This window comes from Zalophus californianus, chromosome 2, assembly GCF_009762305.2.
Source record: "Zalophus californianus isolate mZalCal1 chromosome 2, mZalCal1.pri.v2, whole genome shotgun sequence".
In the NCBI taxonomy this organism is placed as follows: Eukaryota; Metazoa; Chordata; class Mammalia; order Carnivora; family Otariidae; genus Zalophus; species Zalophus californianus.
The window spans coordinates 21,444,958-21,460,579 of record NC_045596.1 but is presented as its reverse complement, the minus strand read 5'-3'; the positions used below and the strand labels follow the sequence as shown (position 1 = coordinate 21,460,579).

At 35.1% G+C, this 15,622-nt stretch overlaps 1 protein-coding gene across 12 annotated transcripts in view; it reads right to left on the bottom strand.

Moving 5' to 3' along the window:
- Nucleotides 1–15,622, bottom strand: part of TBC1D19 (TBC1 domain family member 19) — a 196,658-nt gene that overhangs the window by 115,500 nt on the left and 65,536 nt on the right. For all 12 annotated transcript variants that reach the window (XR_003520789.2, XR_003520788.2, XR_003520790.2 and 9 more), the window contains 2 exons: nt 12,011–12,049; nt 10,172–10,284 (listed from right to left, as the gene is read on the bottom strand). Coding sequence is in view for 9 of the 12 variants with exons in the window: in XM_027598894.2 (XP_027454695.1) it covers nt 10,172–10,284; nt 12,011–12,049 (152 nt within the window). In the remaining 3 variants the exon portion in view is untranslated. The remainder of the gene's footprint in view (nt 1–10,171; nt 10,285–12,010; nt 12,050–15,622) is intronic.

The following is a 15,622-nucleotide window of genomic DNA, read 5'->3' as shown; positions in this document are numbered from 1 at the left end:
CAATGATTTACCTTTCATAACACTTACCTATTTTTCTATTCGATTTTATTTATTTTATTAGTTTTTGGGCTATTTATAGTGAGGAATTAACCCTTTGTCGTTTGTATTACAAATACCTTTTCTTCAAAGAAAAAAGTGTTGTTTAATTCTTGTTTAGGGCACACATTGACAAATTTTTAAGAAATTCCTTATGGCAGGGCGCCTGGGTGGCTCAGTCGTTAAGAATTTGCCTTCAGCTCAGGTCATGATCCTAGTGTCCTGGGATCGAGCCCCATGTCGGGCTCTCTACTCGGCAGAAAGTCTGCTTCTCCCTCTCCCACTCCACCTGCTTGTGTTCCTTCTCTCTCTGTCTCTCTGTCAAAAAAAAAAAAAAAAAATCTTTAAAAAAAAATAAAAAAATAAAAATTCCTTATGGCTTTGGGTTTTCTTGCTTGCCTTAGGTAAGGCTATCCTATCACATGTTTATACAAATATTTTTCTATTTTTTCTAAAATTGCTACTTTTTATTTAAATATTTATAATCTACCTGAAGCTTATTTTTATATGTCATAAACAAAAGGTCTGTTTTCTTTCAGGAAGATGGTTAATTATCAACATTATTTATTAAGTGAACCATACATTTCCAATTGAAATAAAACTTTATTACTTCTCTATCAGAAATGGACAGATTCAGCAGGTAGAAAATCAGTAAAGGATAAAGTTGAACACAACACCATTAACTGGATATAATGGACATCTATTCATTACTTCACCCAAAAATAGCAGAATATACATGCTTCTCAAGCTCACATGGACCATTCACCAAGACAGACCAATTCTGGGTCATAAAACATCCTAAACAAACTTGAAAGAATGAAAATCACACAACATCTGCTCTCAGATCACAACGGAATTAAGCTAGAAACCAGTAACAGAAAGATAACTGGAAAATGACTGAATACTTGAACATTAAACAACATACACACGGGTCAAACAAGAACTCTCAAGATAAATTTAAAATATTTTGAACTAAATGAAAATGAAAACAACTTATGAAAATTTGTGGGATGCACTGAAAGTAGTGCTTAAAGATAAATTTATAAAAGCATTGAATGAATATATTAGAAAACAAGAAAAATCTAAAATCAATAATCTAAGTTTCTACCTTAGGAAACTAGAAAAAGAAAAGCAAATTAAATCCAAAGCAAGCAGAAAAAAGTAATCATAATATTTAGAGCAGAAATAAACGAAATTGAAAACAGAAAATCAGTAGAGAAAAATCGTCAAAACCAAACTGGTTCTGGGGCACCTGGGTGGCTCAGGTGGCTAAGAATCCAACTCTTGGTTTCAACTCAGGTCATGATCTCACAGTCATGGGATCGAGCCCCATGTTGGGCTCTGCACTCAGTGGGGAGTCTGCTTGAGATTCTCCCTCCCTTCCCCTCTACCCCTCCCCCACTCACATATGTGCATGCACATGCTCTCTCTCTCCCTCTAAAATAAATAAAATCTTTTTTAAAAAAAGCTGGTTCTTTGAAAAGATCAATAAAACTGATGAACCTCTAGCCAGGCTAACTAAGAAAAAAGATGACACAAACCACTAATATTAGAAATGAAAGTGAAGACGTCACTACAGATCCTGTGGACATTAAAAGGATAATAAAGGAATACTATAAACAACTGTATACCCACAAATTTGATAACCTAGGTGACATGGACCAATTATATGAACAACACAATTTGCCAAAATTCACACAAAAAGAAATAGACAACCTCAATAGGCCTATAACTGTTAAAGTAATTGATTCAATAATGGATAACCTTCCAAAACAGACAATACTAAGCCCAGAGGGGTTCACTACCAAACGTTTAAGAAAGAAATTCTACCAATCCTCTACAATCTCTGTCAGAAAACAGAAGCGGGGGAATACTTCTTAACTCATTCTACAAGGTCAACATTACCCTAATACCAAAAACAGACAAAAACAACACAAGAAAATAAAAATACAGACCAATATCACTCATGGAGACCAAAAAAAAAAAAAAAATCCTCAACAAAATTTTAGCAAAACTGAATCCAATAACGTATAAAAAGAATTGCACACCATGACCACATGGGATTTACCACAGGTCTTTAAAGCTGGTTCAACGTTCGAAAATCAATTAGTGTAATCTATCACATCAATGGGTTAAAAAGAAAAAAAAATGATTAAATCAATAAATAAAGGAAAGCATTTGATAAAATCCAACATCCATTTATAATAAAAACTCTCATAAATTAGAATTAGAGGGGAACTTCCTCAACTTTCTCAACAAGAATATCTACAAAAAACTTATAGCTAATGTTAATCCTTATGCTGAGAAACTCAAAGCCTTCCCCCTAAAATTAAGTGCAAGGCAAGTGTGTTGCTTCTCACCACCATTTTCAATATCATGATGGAAGTTCTAGCTAGTGCAGTAAGACAAGAAGAGGAAATAAAAGGTACACGGGCTGACAATGAAGAAATAAAACTCTTTGTTTGCAAATGATATGACTGTCTATGTTGAAAATCCAAAAGATTTGACAAAAAAACCTCCTGGAACTAATAAGCAATTATAGCAAGGTTGCAAGGTTAAAACATTAATATACAAAAGCCAATCACTTTTGTATATACAAGAAATGAACAAGGGGAATTTGAAATTAAAAACACAGTATCATATACATTAGCCCCCCAAAGAATAATTTCAACTTACGTATAAATCTAAATAAAACAAAATATGTATAAGATCTATATGAGCAAAACCACAAAATTCTGATGAATGAAATCAAAGAAAAACTGAATAAGTGGAGAGATGTTCCATGTTCAATATTGTCAAGATTCAAGATGTGCATTCGTCCTAACTTGATTTATAGATTCAATGCAATCCCAATCAAAATCCCAGATAATTATTTTGTGAATATCGACAAACTGATTCTAAAGTCTATATCAAGAGGTAAAACCCAAAATAGCTAACACAATATTGAAGGAGAAGGAGGAGATTTTAGTCTATATAAAGGGCGCCTGGGTGGCTCAGATGATTGGGCATCTGCCTTCGGCTCAGGTCATGATCCCGTGGTCCTGGGATCCTGCTCTGCGGGAAGCCTGCTTCTCCCTCTCCTGCTCTTCCTGCTTGTGTTCTCTCTCTGGCTGTCTCTCTCTCTGTCAAATAAATAAAGTCTTTAAAAAATAAATAAATAAAGTCTATATAAAGAGATAAAAGACCCTGAATAACTAATACAATATTGAAGAAGAACAAAATTGGAGGGCTGATATTACTGAACTTCAAGACTTACTATAAAACTATAGTAATCAAGGCAATGTGGTAATGGCAAAAGAAGAGACCAATAAATCAATGGGACAAAATACAGATTCCAGAAATAGACCCACATAAATAAAGTCAACTGATCTTTGATAAAAGAGCAAAGGAGATATGAGGGAGTAAAAAAAACAAAAAACAATCTTCACAAAAAATGATGGAATAAGTGGACATCCACATACAAAAAAATTAATCTAGATACAGACTTCACACCTGTCATAAAAATTAACTCAAAATGGATTACAGACCGAAGTGTAAAGTGCAAAACGATAAAACTCATAGGAGATAACATAGAAGAAAACCGAGATGACCTTAGATGTGGTGATGCCTTTGTAGATATAATACCAAAGACATGATTCATAAAAAGAAATAACAGATAAGCTTGCTGCATTAAAATTAAACACTTGTGCTCGGCAAAAGACAATGTTAAGAGAATGCGAAAACAAGCCACAGACCAGGAGAAAATATTTGTAAAAGATACATCTGATAAAGAACTGTTATCCAAAATATACAAAGAACTCTTAAAATTCAACAATAAGAAAACAAACAACTCAATTAAAAAATGGGCTAAAGAGCTTAACAGACCTTTACAGACACCTCAACGAAGAAGATGTACAGCTGTCAAATGAGCATATGAAAAGATGCTCCACATCATATGTCATCAGGGAAATGCAAATTAAAACAACAAAATACCACTACACACCTACTAAAATGGCCCAAACCTAGAACACTGACAATACCAAATGCTGGTGGAGGTGGAGCAAAAGGAACTCGTGTTCATTGCTGGTTGCAGTGCAGAATGGTACAGTCCCTTTGGAAGACAATTTAGTGGTTTCTTACAAGACTAAACATTCTGTTACCATACAATCCAGCAATCTTGCTCCTTGGTATCTACCCAAAGGAGTTGAAAATTTATGTCCACATAAAAACTTGCACATTCATGTTTATAGCAGCTTTATGCATAGTTGCCAAAAGTTGAAAGTAACCAAGATGTCCTTCAGCAGGTTAATGGATAAACTGTGGTATATCCAGACAATGGAATATTATTCAGCACTAAAAAGAAATGAACCATCAAGTCATGAAAAGACATGGAGGAACTTTAAATGCATATTACTATGTGAAAGAAGCCAATCTGAAAAGGCTGCATAATATATGATTCCAACTATGTGACACTCTGGAAAAGGCATAATTATGTAGACAGTAAAAAGATCAGTAATTGCTAGCATGTTGGAGGGGAAGCGATGAATAGGTGGAGCACAGAGGATTTTTAGCGCAGTGAAAATCCTCTGTATGATACTATAAGGATAAATACCTGTCATTATACATTTGTCCAAACCCTTAGAATGTACAACACCAAGATGAACCCTAAGGTGAACATTGGATTTTGGGTGATTATGGTATGTCAGTATAAAAGTTCATCAATTGTAGCAAATGTACCACTCTGGTGGGGGATGTTGACAGCTGGGGAGATGATCCATGTGTGGGGCACAGCAGGTATATGAGACATCTCTACACCTTCCTATCAGTTTTGCTATGAACCTAAAATTGCTCTAAAAAAATCAAGCCTTAATAATTTTAGTTTGAGTGATTTGAGTGATTTTATTTTTATATTTTTTAAAGACTTGTTTACTTATCTTAGAGAGCGCATGCACATGCATGAGTAGGGAAGGGGCAGAGAGAGAGAATCTCAAGCAGACTCCCTGTGGAGCGCAGAGCCCCACACAGCGCTTGATTTCACAACCCTGAGATCCTGACCTGAGCTGAAACCAAGAGTTGAATGCTTAACCGACTGGGCCACCCAGGCACCCTGAGTGATTTCAATTTATCATTTATTTAATTTGCTATTTTAAAATTTTGGGTTTACATTTATATTAACATAAAAAAGTGAAGTTAAATCAAAGAAAATACTTCTTTAGGTAATATATACTGCAAACATGTATTCACATCTATATTATTGCCTATAATTCAGAAATTCCCACAGGGAATTTCTTTTTTTTTTTTTTTAAGATTTTATTTATTTGACAGAGAGAGACATAGCGAGAGAGGGAACACAAGCAGGGGGGAGTGGGAGAGGGAGAAGCAGGCTTCCCACGGAGCAGGGAGCCCGATGTGGGCTTCGATCCCAGGACCCTAGGATCATGACCTGAGCTGAAGGCAGATGCTTAACGACTGAGCCACCCAGGTGCCTCCCACAGGGAATTTCATTTTAATTGCTATTCTAAATAGTAATTTGTAATTGCATTTGTAATGCTTTTTATTGTAAATTAATAAACATCCTTCATGACCAATGCTAGAAAGCTAATAAATATTTTAATAAAAGCAAGTCATTAAAATTCTAATTTTAGGGCAGTATGTTTCCATAAAGAAATACATCTTCAAAATGCTGTGAATAACTAAACATCTATAACTCTTGACATCTAACAGTGCTACTGACAAAAATCTTTTAATTCTAGAAAAAAAAAACATATGAGATAATTTGAGACCTAGAAGGGACCTTTGAAATATCTAGTCTATTTGCCTTATTTACACATTTAGAAAATGAGATCTGGTCAAGTTAACTGCCTTAGCTAACATTATAGAACTGGCTAGTGACTGAACTAGTCTTCCCAATTCCAGTCTATGGTGTTTGGTTTCAATAACTTTTAGTGTAATTTATCCATATAAAATGAAAGAAAAACATGTATAGGAGAGTTGAAATTATAACAATGTTATAGTGATAAGGGATGATTTTTATATTAATAGCTTAATTTTATTCTATAAAATACATCAGTATTTATAAAATGTAATGATTACCAATAATATAACAGGATATTCTTAAAGAATATTTTGTATAAGCTCCAGTAATATAGATATTTAAGAGTAATAAATTATAATTATAAAAAGCAATCTCTGAAAAACAAAGTAGCCCAAATTTTTAGTATCAGAGAATATTTAAAGTTTAGTATATATATTTGTTTGGTATTTTATGCAGACTTACACTACTGTAACTAAAGAAAAAAAGGAAATGTACTCTCAGGAAATGAAAGACCTCAAAGAACATTCCTAACATTTTACAGTTCATTAAACATCTAGACACTCTGCAAGATACTGACATTCACAGATGGTGAAGAGGGAAAAAATCTCTGTCCTCAGGCACTCAACCTAGAAAAAGTGGCAGCCAAAAAAGTAAGAAGTATGGTACATTTTTCTCTGTCTTTAGGCCTTTGCTCCTGCCCTGGTTATGACGGGAGACAAAGAGAAGGAAGTATCTAACTGTAACGTAACGGTGATGGAGCTGGGAGAAGACAAGATAGGGGAGAGAATGTTAGAAAAGCTTCTCAGAAAAGGTGATGGAATAAGCTGTGTTTGAAAGACGAGTAGGAGTCTCCAAGCAGACAAAATCTGAGAAGGTTGTTTTCAGGAAGAGGACTGCGTGGTGCAGAGAGACAATAGCGTATCTCTGGTGGTCCTCAATGTGAGGACCACAAACACATCTAGGTAAAGATTATGCCTTTTCTTTTAGACATCATGAGTCTGGCATACTTTCAGAACACATATTGGGGTTCTTTTTTTTTAAGATTTTCCTTATTTATTTGAAAGAGACAGAGCATGAGCCAGGGGGAAGGGCAGAGGAAGAGGGGCAAGCAGACTCCCCACTGAGTGGGGAGCCTAATGCGGGGCTCCACCCCAGGACCCTGAGATCAGGACCTGAGCTGAAGGCAGACGCTTAACTGACTGAGCCACCCAGGGACCCCCACATACTGGAGTTCTGTAGGCAACTGGAAATAAAAGTTTTAGGGTTAAGAGAGAGCTTGGTTGAACCCAGAGTCAAAGCCATTGGGGAATAAGTGACTTGTGGATGAGACAGTCCAGGAAACATGTACAGAAGGAAAAGAGGATCAAAATGGCACTCTTAGAAATACAAGCCCTTAAGGTCTAAAAAAGGAACTCAAATGGACACACACACACACAAAGGAGAACAAGAGAATGAAGAACTAAGAAACTAGGGCAAACTAAAGACCAATATTTCAAGGGCGGAGTAGGCAAGAGTATCAAAACGCAGGAGATGTAAAGACTAAAATGTGTCCACTGTTCTTTGGTGACTTTAGCTAGGGCAGTTATAGTCCTGTAGTGGGGTGTATGCCCAGACTATGGTAGACTGAGTGATTAATGATTTTAAAGAAGTAGATGCTGCCACCATAGACTTTTCTTTCAGAAGGTTTAGCTATAAAAGTTGAGGAGGCAAGAACAGGTGCTGGTGCAGTTAAGTTTTTACAGGTTTGGTAGAAGGAATCTGAATGAGTTTTAGGATGATTTCTGTTTTCTCTGGGTAGGAGAAGGTGTGGTGTTTCGCTAAGACTCGGAAAAGAAGTGCTGAGGAGAGTGAAGGTCAGAAACAGGCACTGTGAAGACTAAATGAGCTGACCAGGAAAACCTAGGAAGGTCAGGAGTTGTTGTGGACCCGCGTAAGGTTGTGGGGAACCTTATGAACTCACTAAAGGAAATGTTAAATATTAATACTCATCCTGGCTTATTTTATCAGTAAGGAAGTGCCTAGAGCAAAGTATAGAGAAATTTTTTGTATTCTTTAATTAGCAAACTGAAATTAGGCAAAAACGTTTAAAATCTGAATAATGTTTACTAATTATGTATATTTTTATATACACCTAGAGATTTGCATAAAAGAAAATATATAAAAAGCAATCCTTTTAAACTTATCACATATTTTCTTAATAAGAGAAAAAATCAAAGTTAGTAATGTTCTAGTGAAATAAATTACTAGGAACTTAAAGCATTATATCCAGCTTTCTGTTGAGATAAGATTTTTAAAAATATCCTTATGGGTGTGAAATGTGAAATATCCCACTTATCTCTCTAACTCCTTAATTATGATGCTATGTGTAGCTTATTTTAAGTGATTGAAAAGTAACTGAACAAAAAGTCCTGATAAAGTATTCTTGATAAGAAGCAACCACTCCCCCATTCTTCCCCCACCCCCCCAATGTAGTACCTATAACAAGTATTTTGGAACTGTTTGTTCCAGTTTGTTGAGGTCATACTTTTACAGCTGAAAATAAGTGTAAGCGATGGAAGGTGTTTTATTCAATAAAATCAAAACTGCTTTTCTGATAATACCAATTTCTATTTACAAACTTGCCATTTTGCATTTAAAAGTTAAGATGACTATTAGCTCCAAAATTCAAGTGTAAAAACTGCCTTTGTATATTATAATAAACAGTCACTATCTGGGATTACTACTTTGATTCTAGGGTGATACTTCTGGAAAAATTCTAAGTTTGTTCTTAAAATAGCAGCAGTTAGTTCCTCTGGAGAGACAGATTTTGTTAATCTAGCGCCTGATTAGTGAACTTGGTAGGTCATCTACATGGTTAGATCAGAACAAGAGTTACCATCTCTTCTCCAAGAGCTGATACACTCACAAAAAATGCCCAATATACACTCAACATCTATACCGTAAGCTGTTACTTCTAGTGTCACCACAAAAGATCAGCAATATCTGGGGCGCCTGGGTGGCTCAGTCCTTAAGCATCTGCCTTCAGCTCGGGTCATGATCCCGGGGTCCTGGGATCGAGCCCCGCGTTGGGCTCCCTGCTCAGCCGGAAGTCTGCTTCTCCCTCTCCCACTCCCCCTGCTTGTGTTCCCTCTCTCACTGTCTCTCTGTCAAGTAAATAAATAAAATCTTTAAAAAAAAAAATCAGTAATATCAGTTGGTCTAAAACTTCTCTGAAATAAATCACAATGTTTATTCTTTCAAAAAGGAAGTGATTTTTGACAGTGCTGATCATGGAGATTTAAAACATACATATACACACAAGCACACAAGTATTTAATTTGCAAAGGTTAGAGGTGTAGTTTTTATTATAATATTTAATTTTCTTAAAACTGCATTATTATAAATTATAATTAAGTTGTTACATAATAAATGCTACATGTAAGTATTACTTTATTACTTCCGTTAATGGTGACCATTCGTGTCAGGCCCTGTGGTAGAAGACTAACATACATCATTTCCTTTAATCACAACCACTCTATGATATAAATATTATTACCTATATTTAAGAATGGGTAAATTGAGGTTTCAAGCAATTTAAATTGCTCAATGGCTCATTTCAAATAAGTTGAGTAAGCTAGGAGTTAAAACCAGGTCCATATGATTCCAAAATCCATGCTTTCAAGGACTAGGCTAGGGAAGTATCAGTTTGCTATTTATTAAAATCTTTAAGTGGATTGATTATATGATCAATGGGCTTAAAGCAAAAAAAGTAAAATTTTTTTTCAAAAGGAATCAATGTCTTATATCATTTTTCCTTATTGAATCTATTACCTGTCTGTTGATTTCTCTTCATATTCATTATATTTCCTAAAATAAAATGTTCCTATACTTAGAAAAATAATATTCCCATATAGTATGTCAATTTTTAGAACCATAAAAATAGTGCATGTTTCAAAAGTAACTGTAGGGAGAAAGGGTTCATTTACATATACTGGGTGGTCCTTCTTTATTTCTCCCTATTCTAACAACACAGTTCTACCAGATGTCTTCACTGACCTCCACTGGCAGACTCCATTTCTTAAATTTTATTTACTGGTTTTTGCACCTGTAAGTTTAAAGTATTCAACTAATTATCAATAACAAAAACTTCTATGTTAAGCACACAGTGATTAAATTCTGTTAATCTTGTCTTGGAACTCAAAACTATAGTGACTTTGAAAAGAAAAAAGGGGGTAAATATATTAGACTAAGAAACCAAAGTAGAGGAAAAAAAAGAAACAAAAATATTTCTATTTTGAGTAACTGGTCGTTGAAGAATAAATATTAATAGCTCAAATCTGACCCATCCTTTTTCCTTCTCACCTCCGGTTGACTGGAAATATTCAAAATGAGAGCCCATAAGTCTGCTCTCAGTGCTGTGGGGCTTCCTTGTCGGATATACTGTTGAGCAGCTGCACCATCTTGTTCTGCTAGAACTGTCAAAAATGTAGAAAGATCTCATTAGAAAATTCATAATGTAAGAAATAACACTGAAATCCTGAATTAAAATATCTTCGGGGAAGCTAACATTTCATCTTATATCTAACATTACATCATGTCTGGAAAACCTTCTTTTACTCTCTGAATTTTGATGTGGCCCTATTTACAGCCCTATATGTGTCAAGCCTTAAATTCTCCCACCTTCTACCTAATCTGGTAAAAGTTTTTAATGTAAGTATCTGGAAATCACTTTGCTTTAACTATAGCTGCACATATATATATATATATATACATACATAATCTTTGGGTTCCATGATTGAGTAAAGTCATATTTACAAAAAACTCAAATTTCTTATGCATATTCTCTAAGTCATGAATGTTCTAGTATTTGGAAGTAGTATGGTATTTGAAGTATTATGGTTAAGAATTATAAAGATGATGTGCCCTGGGTGTTATATGCAACTAATGAATCGTTGAACACTACATCAAAAACTAATGATGTATTATTATATGATGGCTAATTGAACATAATATTAAAAAAAGAGAAAAAGAATTATGAAGGATGTAAGATATCTAATCTATTAGATGACTTCCTAGCTATCTGCCAAAATCAACAGAAAAGAGAGATTTTTTTTTTAAAGAAAGAGGTAAAAAAATAGAAGATCTAATAACCTTTAAGAAGGCCAAAAACTATTTGTAAGCAGCCAAGTTCACAAAATTAATATATTATCCTTTTGCTTTCATTTTCATTTTTATTTTCTTTAATGAAAAGACTAACAACTAAGTCTGGAAATAAAGGCTCTCCCAAAACAAACAAACAAAACAAAATAAAACAAGCAAAAAAAAAGATATACCAGACAACTGCTGATATTTATCTAACATAATGTTTTCTTATTATTTTCTTCTTAAAAGGGAAAAATAAAAGCTTATACTAAATGAAAATGACATAACCTAAAGAAATAAAGGGATCATATAAAATAAAAAGAGATGGGACATATTCTTTAGTTTGCAATTGTGTTTAATACAAACATCAAACATATGAAGGAAAAATGATGAAGTCTTGAATAAATATGATTTTGAAAAATTGAACTAGGGAGTTTAGAACATGACAATACAATTGCCATAGAAGATACTTTGTGACACAAAGACTTATCTGTACTTCGTATTTCAAAGACAAAACAAGATTTATAAAAACAAGGAAAAGAATCTTCAAAAGGTAGGGAAAAATTATTCCCTGGAACACTAAGAGCCGCTTTGGCTATTAAGTCTTACCATTGTGAAGAGTCATCGAGAAGCATGAAAGTTACAGTTTCTCCTGATGCAAGGGCATATTCCCATTAACACTAATGAGAAGTGTGTCGGTGCATCAAAGAGAGAGCCTGCCTTTTTGATATTAAAATGAAATTCTATTGCTGAATGGAGTAAGCTAACATTCTTGAAGAATGTGTGTCTGCATTTATCATTTCCTTTTTAGTGAACCATCTGTGTACTTCTTTATCTAACATTTATTGATGAAGCCAAAATGATGCATTTCTCCTCTTTATAAAGATTCCCATTATACTAACTACACAACTAAATATTACTCTTTTTTAGATTTTTAACTTTTTAGAGACTGAATTTCAGTTGGAGGTATAGAATGCAAACATTGACTTCAGACTGTATACTTTCATATATGTATATATGATATACTTTCATTTTCAGAAAGTATAATGAAAAGCTTACCTTTTTGCCCAATACGTACGTGCTCATTTTCAAAAAGTTCTAAAAATGATAAAATAAAATTATTAGACACAAATATGATCAACCACGTTTAGAACAGTATTAGGTATATTTTTTCTGCTGTTGATACTGTTTTAAAGCTGAATGGCTCTATAGAGAACTACAAGAATATGTATCTTTATATGTAGAAAAATCTTTTTTCTAAGTTGTTTAACGTTTATGGAAATTAAAAATAAGTACATTTAATCAGAAGAAAAAACTGATAATTTTCCTTTGTTAAAATAAAATAGAATATCTTTTCACAACATTTTTCTGTTGTCTACTCATCTTGACAGCTTCATTTGCAAAAACCCTACTTCTGCTCTCTAATCTGCTATGAAAGCATAGCTGAAAAAAGCCTTAATGCTATTATAGGTAAAATTCCACTATACAAATGCCATTTTAAAAGATTATATGGGAGAAACAAAGATTTGCTTTTTTTTTAAAAGATTTTATTTATTTATTCATTTTGAGAGAGAGAAAGAGTGCGCAAGTGCAAGAGAGCAGGGGGAGGGGCAGAGGGAGAGGGAGAGAGAAGATCTCAAACAGACTCCATACTGAGTGTGGAGCCCAATGTGGGGCTGGATCCCATGACCCTGGAGATCATGACCTGAGCCAAAATCAAGAGTCAGGTGCTTAACTAACTGAGCCACCCAGGCGCCCCAAAGATTTGCTTTTAAAGTACCAAACATAATGGGAAAAGACTCAATAAACTAAATCACATTAAAAAAAGAAAAAACTTCTATTCCTCAAAAGACACCATGGAGAGTGAAAAGGTAAGTCGCAGAGTGGGAGAATATATCTGCAATACATATACCTAGCAAGGGACTTGTATCCAGAACATGTAAAGAACTGCTGGAGAAGATAGACAACTATCTGACACAATAGGCAAAACACGTGAACAGGTTCTTTACAAAAGAGGAGAGACCCAAAGGACCAGTAAAGTTACGAAAAGAGGCTCAACCACATCAATCCTCAGAGAAATGCAATTAAAACCATTATGAAATACACACCCATCGTAATGGTAAAATGAAAAACAGACAATTCTACATTCAAAGGAAATGAAGCAAATGAACTTTTCATACAAAGGTGGTGGGAATGTAAATAGTGCAGCCACTTGGAAAACTGGCAGCACCTGCTAACACTGAATGTATGCACATCCTAGGACAATTAGCATACACCTTAAAGCATGCTTATGTGCCCCAAGGGACATATACTAGAATATTCATGGCAGCATTACTGGTAAGAACCAAATAGTGGGGACAACTCAAATGACCATCAATAGTAGAAGTCATCAACTGTATGATCCCATATCTGTAAAGTAAAAAATAGGCAAAACTAACCTATGATGCTAGAAGTCAGTGTAGTTGTTACCCATGGAGGTGGTAGAGTCTAGAATTATACTTGGAGGCTTCTGGGATGCTGGTAATACTCTATTTCTTGATCTAGTTAGAGGGTTCACAAGTGTTTTCACTGCATAAAAATTCACTGATCTGTATACTTAGGATTTGTGTCCTTTTCAGTATGTACGTTATACTACTATAAATGTTATTCAAAAATTAGAGCAAAAAAAAGATTTATGAAACTATGAGAGGGAAAGATTTTAGCTCTTCTCCCCATCCCAGAGAAAATCATTTTTTCAATTTCCTTTCTTCTTCTTTCTTCCCACCAGCTGAGAAAGGAGGATTTGTTAGCTTCTACAACAGTGATTAGTTTGCCTTTTCTAATAAATGGGATAACCATGTGTTAAGGGCCATGAACTTACATGTGACTGTCTGGGTAAGTAGAGCCTGGGTCCCCTGGCAACCTGGTGACCATCTTGGCACTTGATTCCCGCCTCCCAATTTCTAGCAGTCCTGCTTTGAGGAGTAGAGAATAAAAACAACTGCATCAACTAAAGAGACTATCAGCCTCCTCTAGCAGATGTAGTTTCCTTCCTCTGCTCCAACTGTCCCTTGTATGCCTTGCATGTAATAATAGCAAATACTACACTGATTCTTATCTGAATCTTACTTTCCACTATATCTTCACCAAGAGTAAAGATTATGTCATATCTTTGTGTTCACTAGTCTCTGGCCCTTAGCGGGGTCTCACATTTGTTGCGTCACAAGTGAATCAAAGAAGAAAGAACTATACTCCAGATTAAGAAAACAATTAGGCTTTCTAAAACATAGCTACTATAGGATTTAGAATAATATTAAGCAATTCTTTTTTTTAAAGATTTTTATTTATTTATTTGAGAGAGAGAGTGAGAGAGAGAGAGCACGAGAGGAGAGAGGGTCAGAAGGAGAAGCAGGCTCCTTGCTGAGCAGGGAGCCCGATGTGGGACTCGATCCCAGGACTCTGGGATCATGACCTGAGCCGAAGGCAGTTGCCTAACCAACTGAGCCACCCAGGTGCCAATATTAAGCAATTCTTAAGGGTTATTTCAAAAATGAAAAACATAAATATCATTCAAGGTTGTATTATTATTATTTTCTTTTCCTTTTGTTATATATATATGGCTATCACTGGCCATGAACAGAAATAGAAGATATCTGTCTTAGTCTGTTCAGATTACTGAACACCCACAGACTGGGTTATAAACAACAGAAATTTATTTCTTACAGCTCTGGGGGATTGGAAGTCTAAGATCAGGGTGCCAGTATGGTTGGGCTGTGGTGAATGTCCTCTTCTGGGTTGCAGACTGCTGACTTTTCTCTGTGTCCTCACATGGTGGAAGGAGCTAGAGAGTTCTTTCACAAGGGCTCTGATATTATCCGTGAGTGCACCACCCTCCTAACCTACTCACTCTCCTGAGGCTCCACCTAATACCATCACCTAGGGGATTAGAACTTCAAAATAGTTCAGGATAAAAACATCTAAACCATAGCAATATCTTCTTCTGTAAGATATCTGATACCTTCTTATAAAATGAAAAAGGACTATCAAAGGGGTTAGGAGGGGAGGCAGCATATAATGGCAGACTTGGGAGGCAGACTGCTTAGTTTTGAATCTTGGTTCTAGCACTTACTAGCTTTGTGACCTTGGGCAAATTACTTAACATCTCCACTTCTTCAACTTTAAAATGGTAGTAATACTTCTATCTCACATGACACTAGAGAATTAAAACCGTAATGTAGTATAACTAGATGCCACCAGAATGACTACAAAGAAGATGGCATACGTCAAGCATTAGCAAACATACAGGACAACTTCTACCCTCACACCTTGTTGGTGGAAGTGTAAACCGGTACTACCATTTCTGAAAATTCTTTGGAAATTATCTACCAAAGCCGAACTTATGCAAACCCCAGGAGAGAGAAATTGTCTTCCCAGGTGTATACTCAACAGAGGAGTATATGTATGCTCACCAAAAGAAACATACTAGGATGTTCATAGCAGCCTTATTTGTAATAGCCCCAAACTTGAAACTTCCCAAATACTCATCAACAGCCGAATGAATAAATAAATGTGTGGTATATCAATACAGTAGAATATTATAATGCAAAAAAATTGCCCACAAATACATACAATATGGCTGAATCTCACAAACATAATGTGGAATAAAAGAAGTCAAACATCAAAGGGTAGATA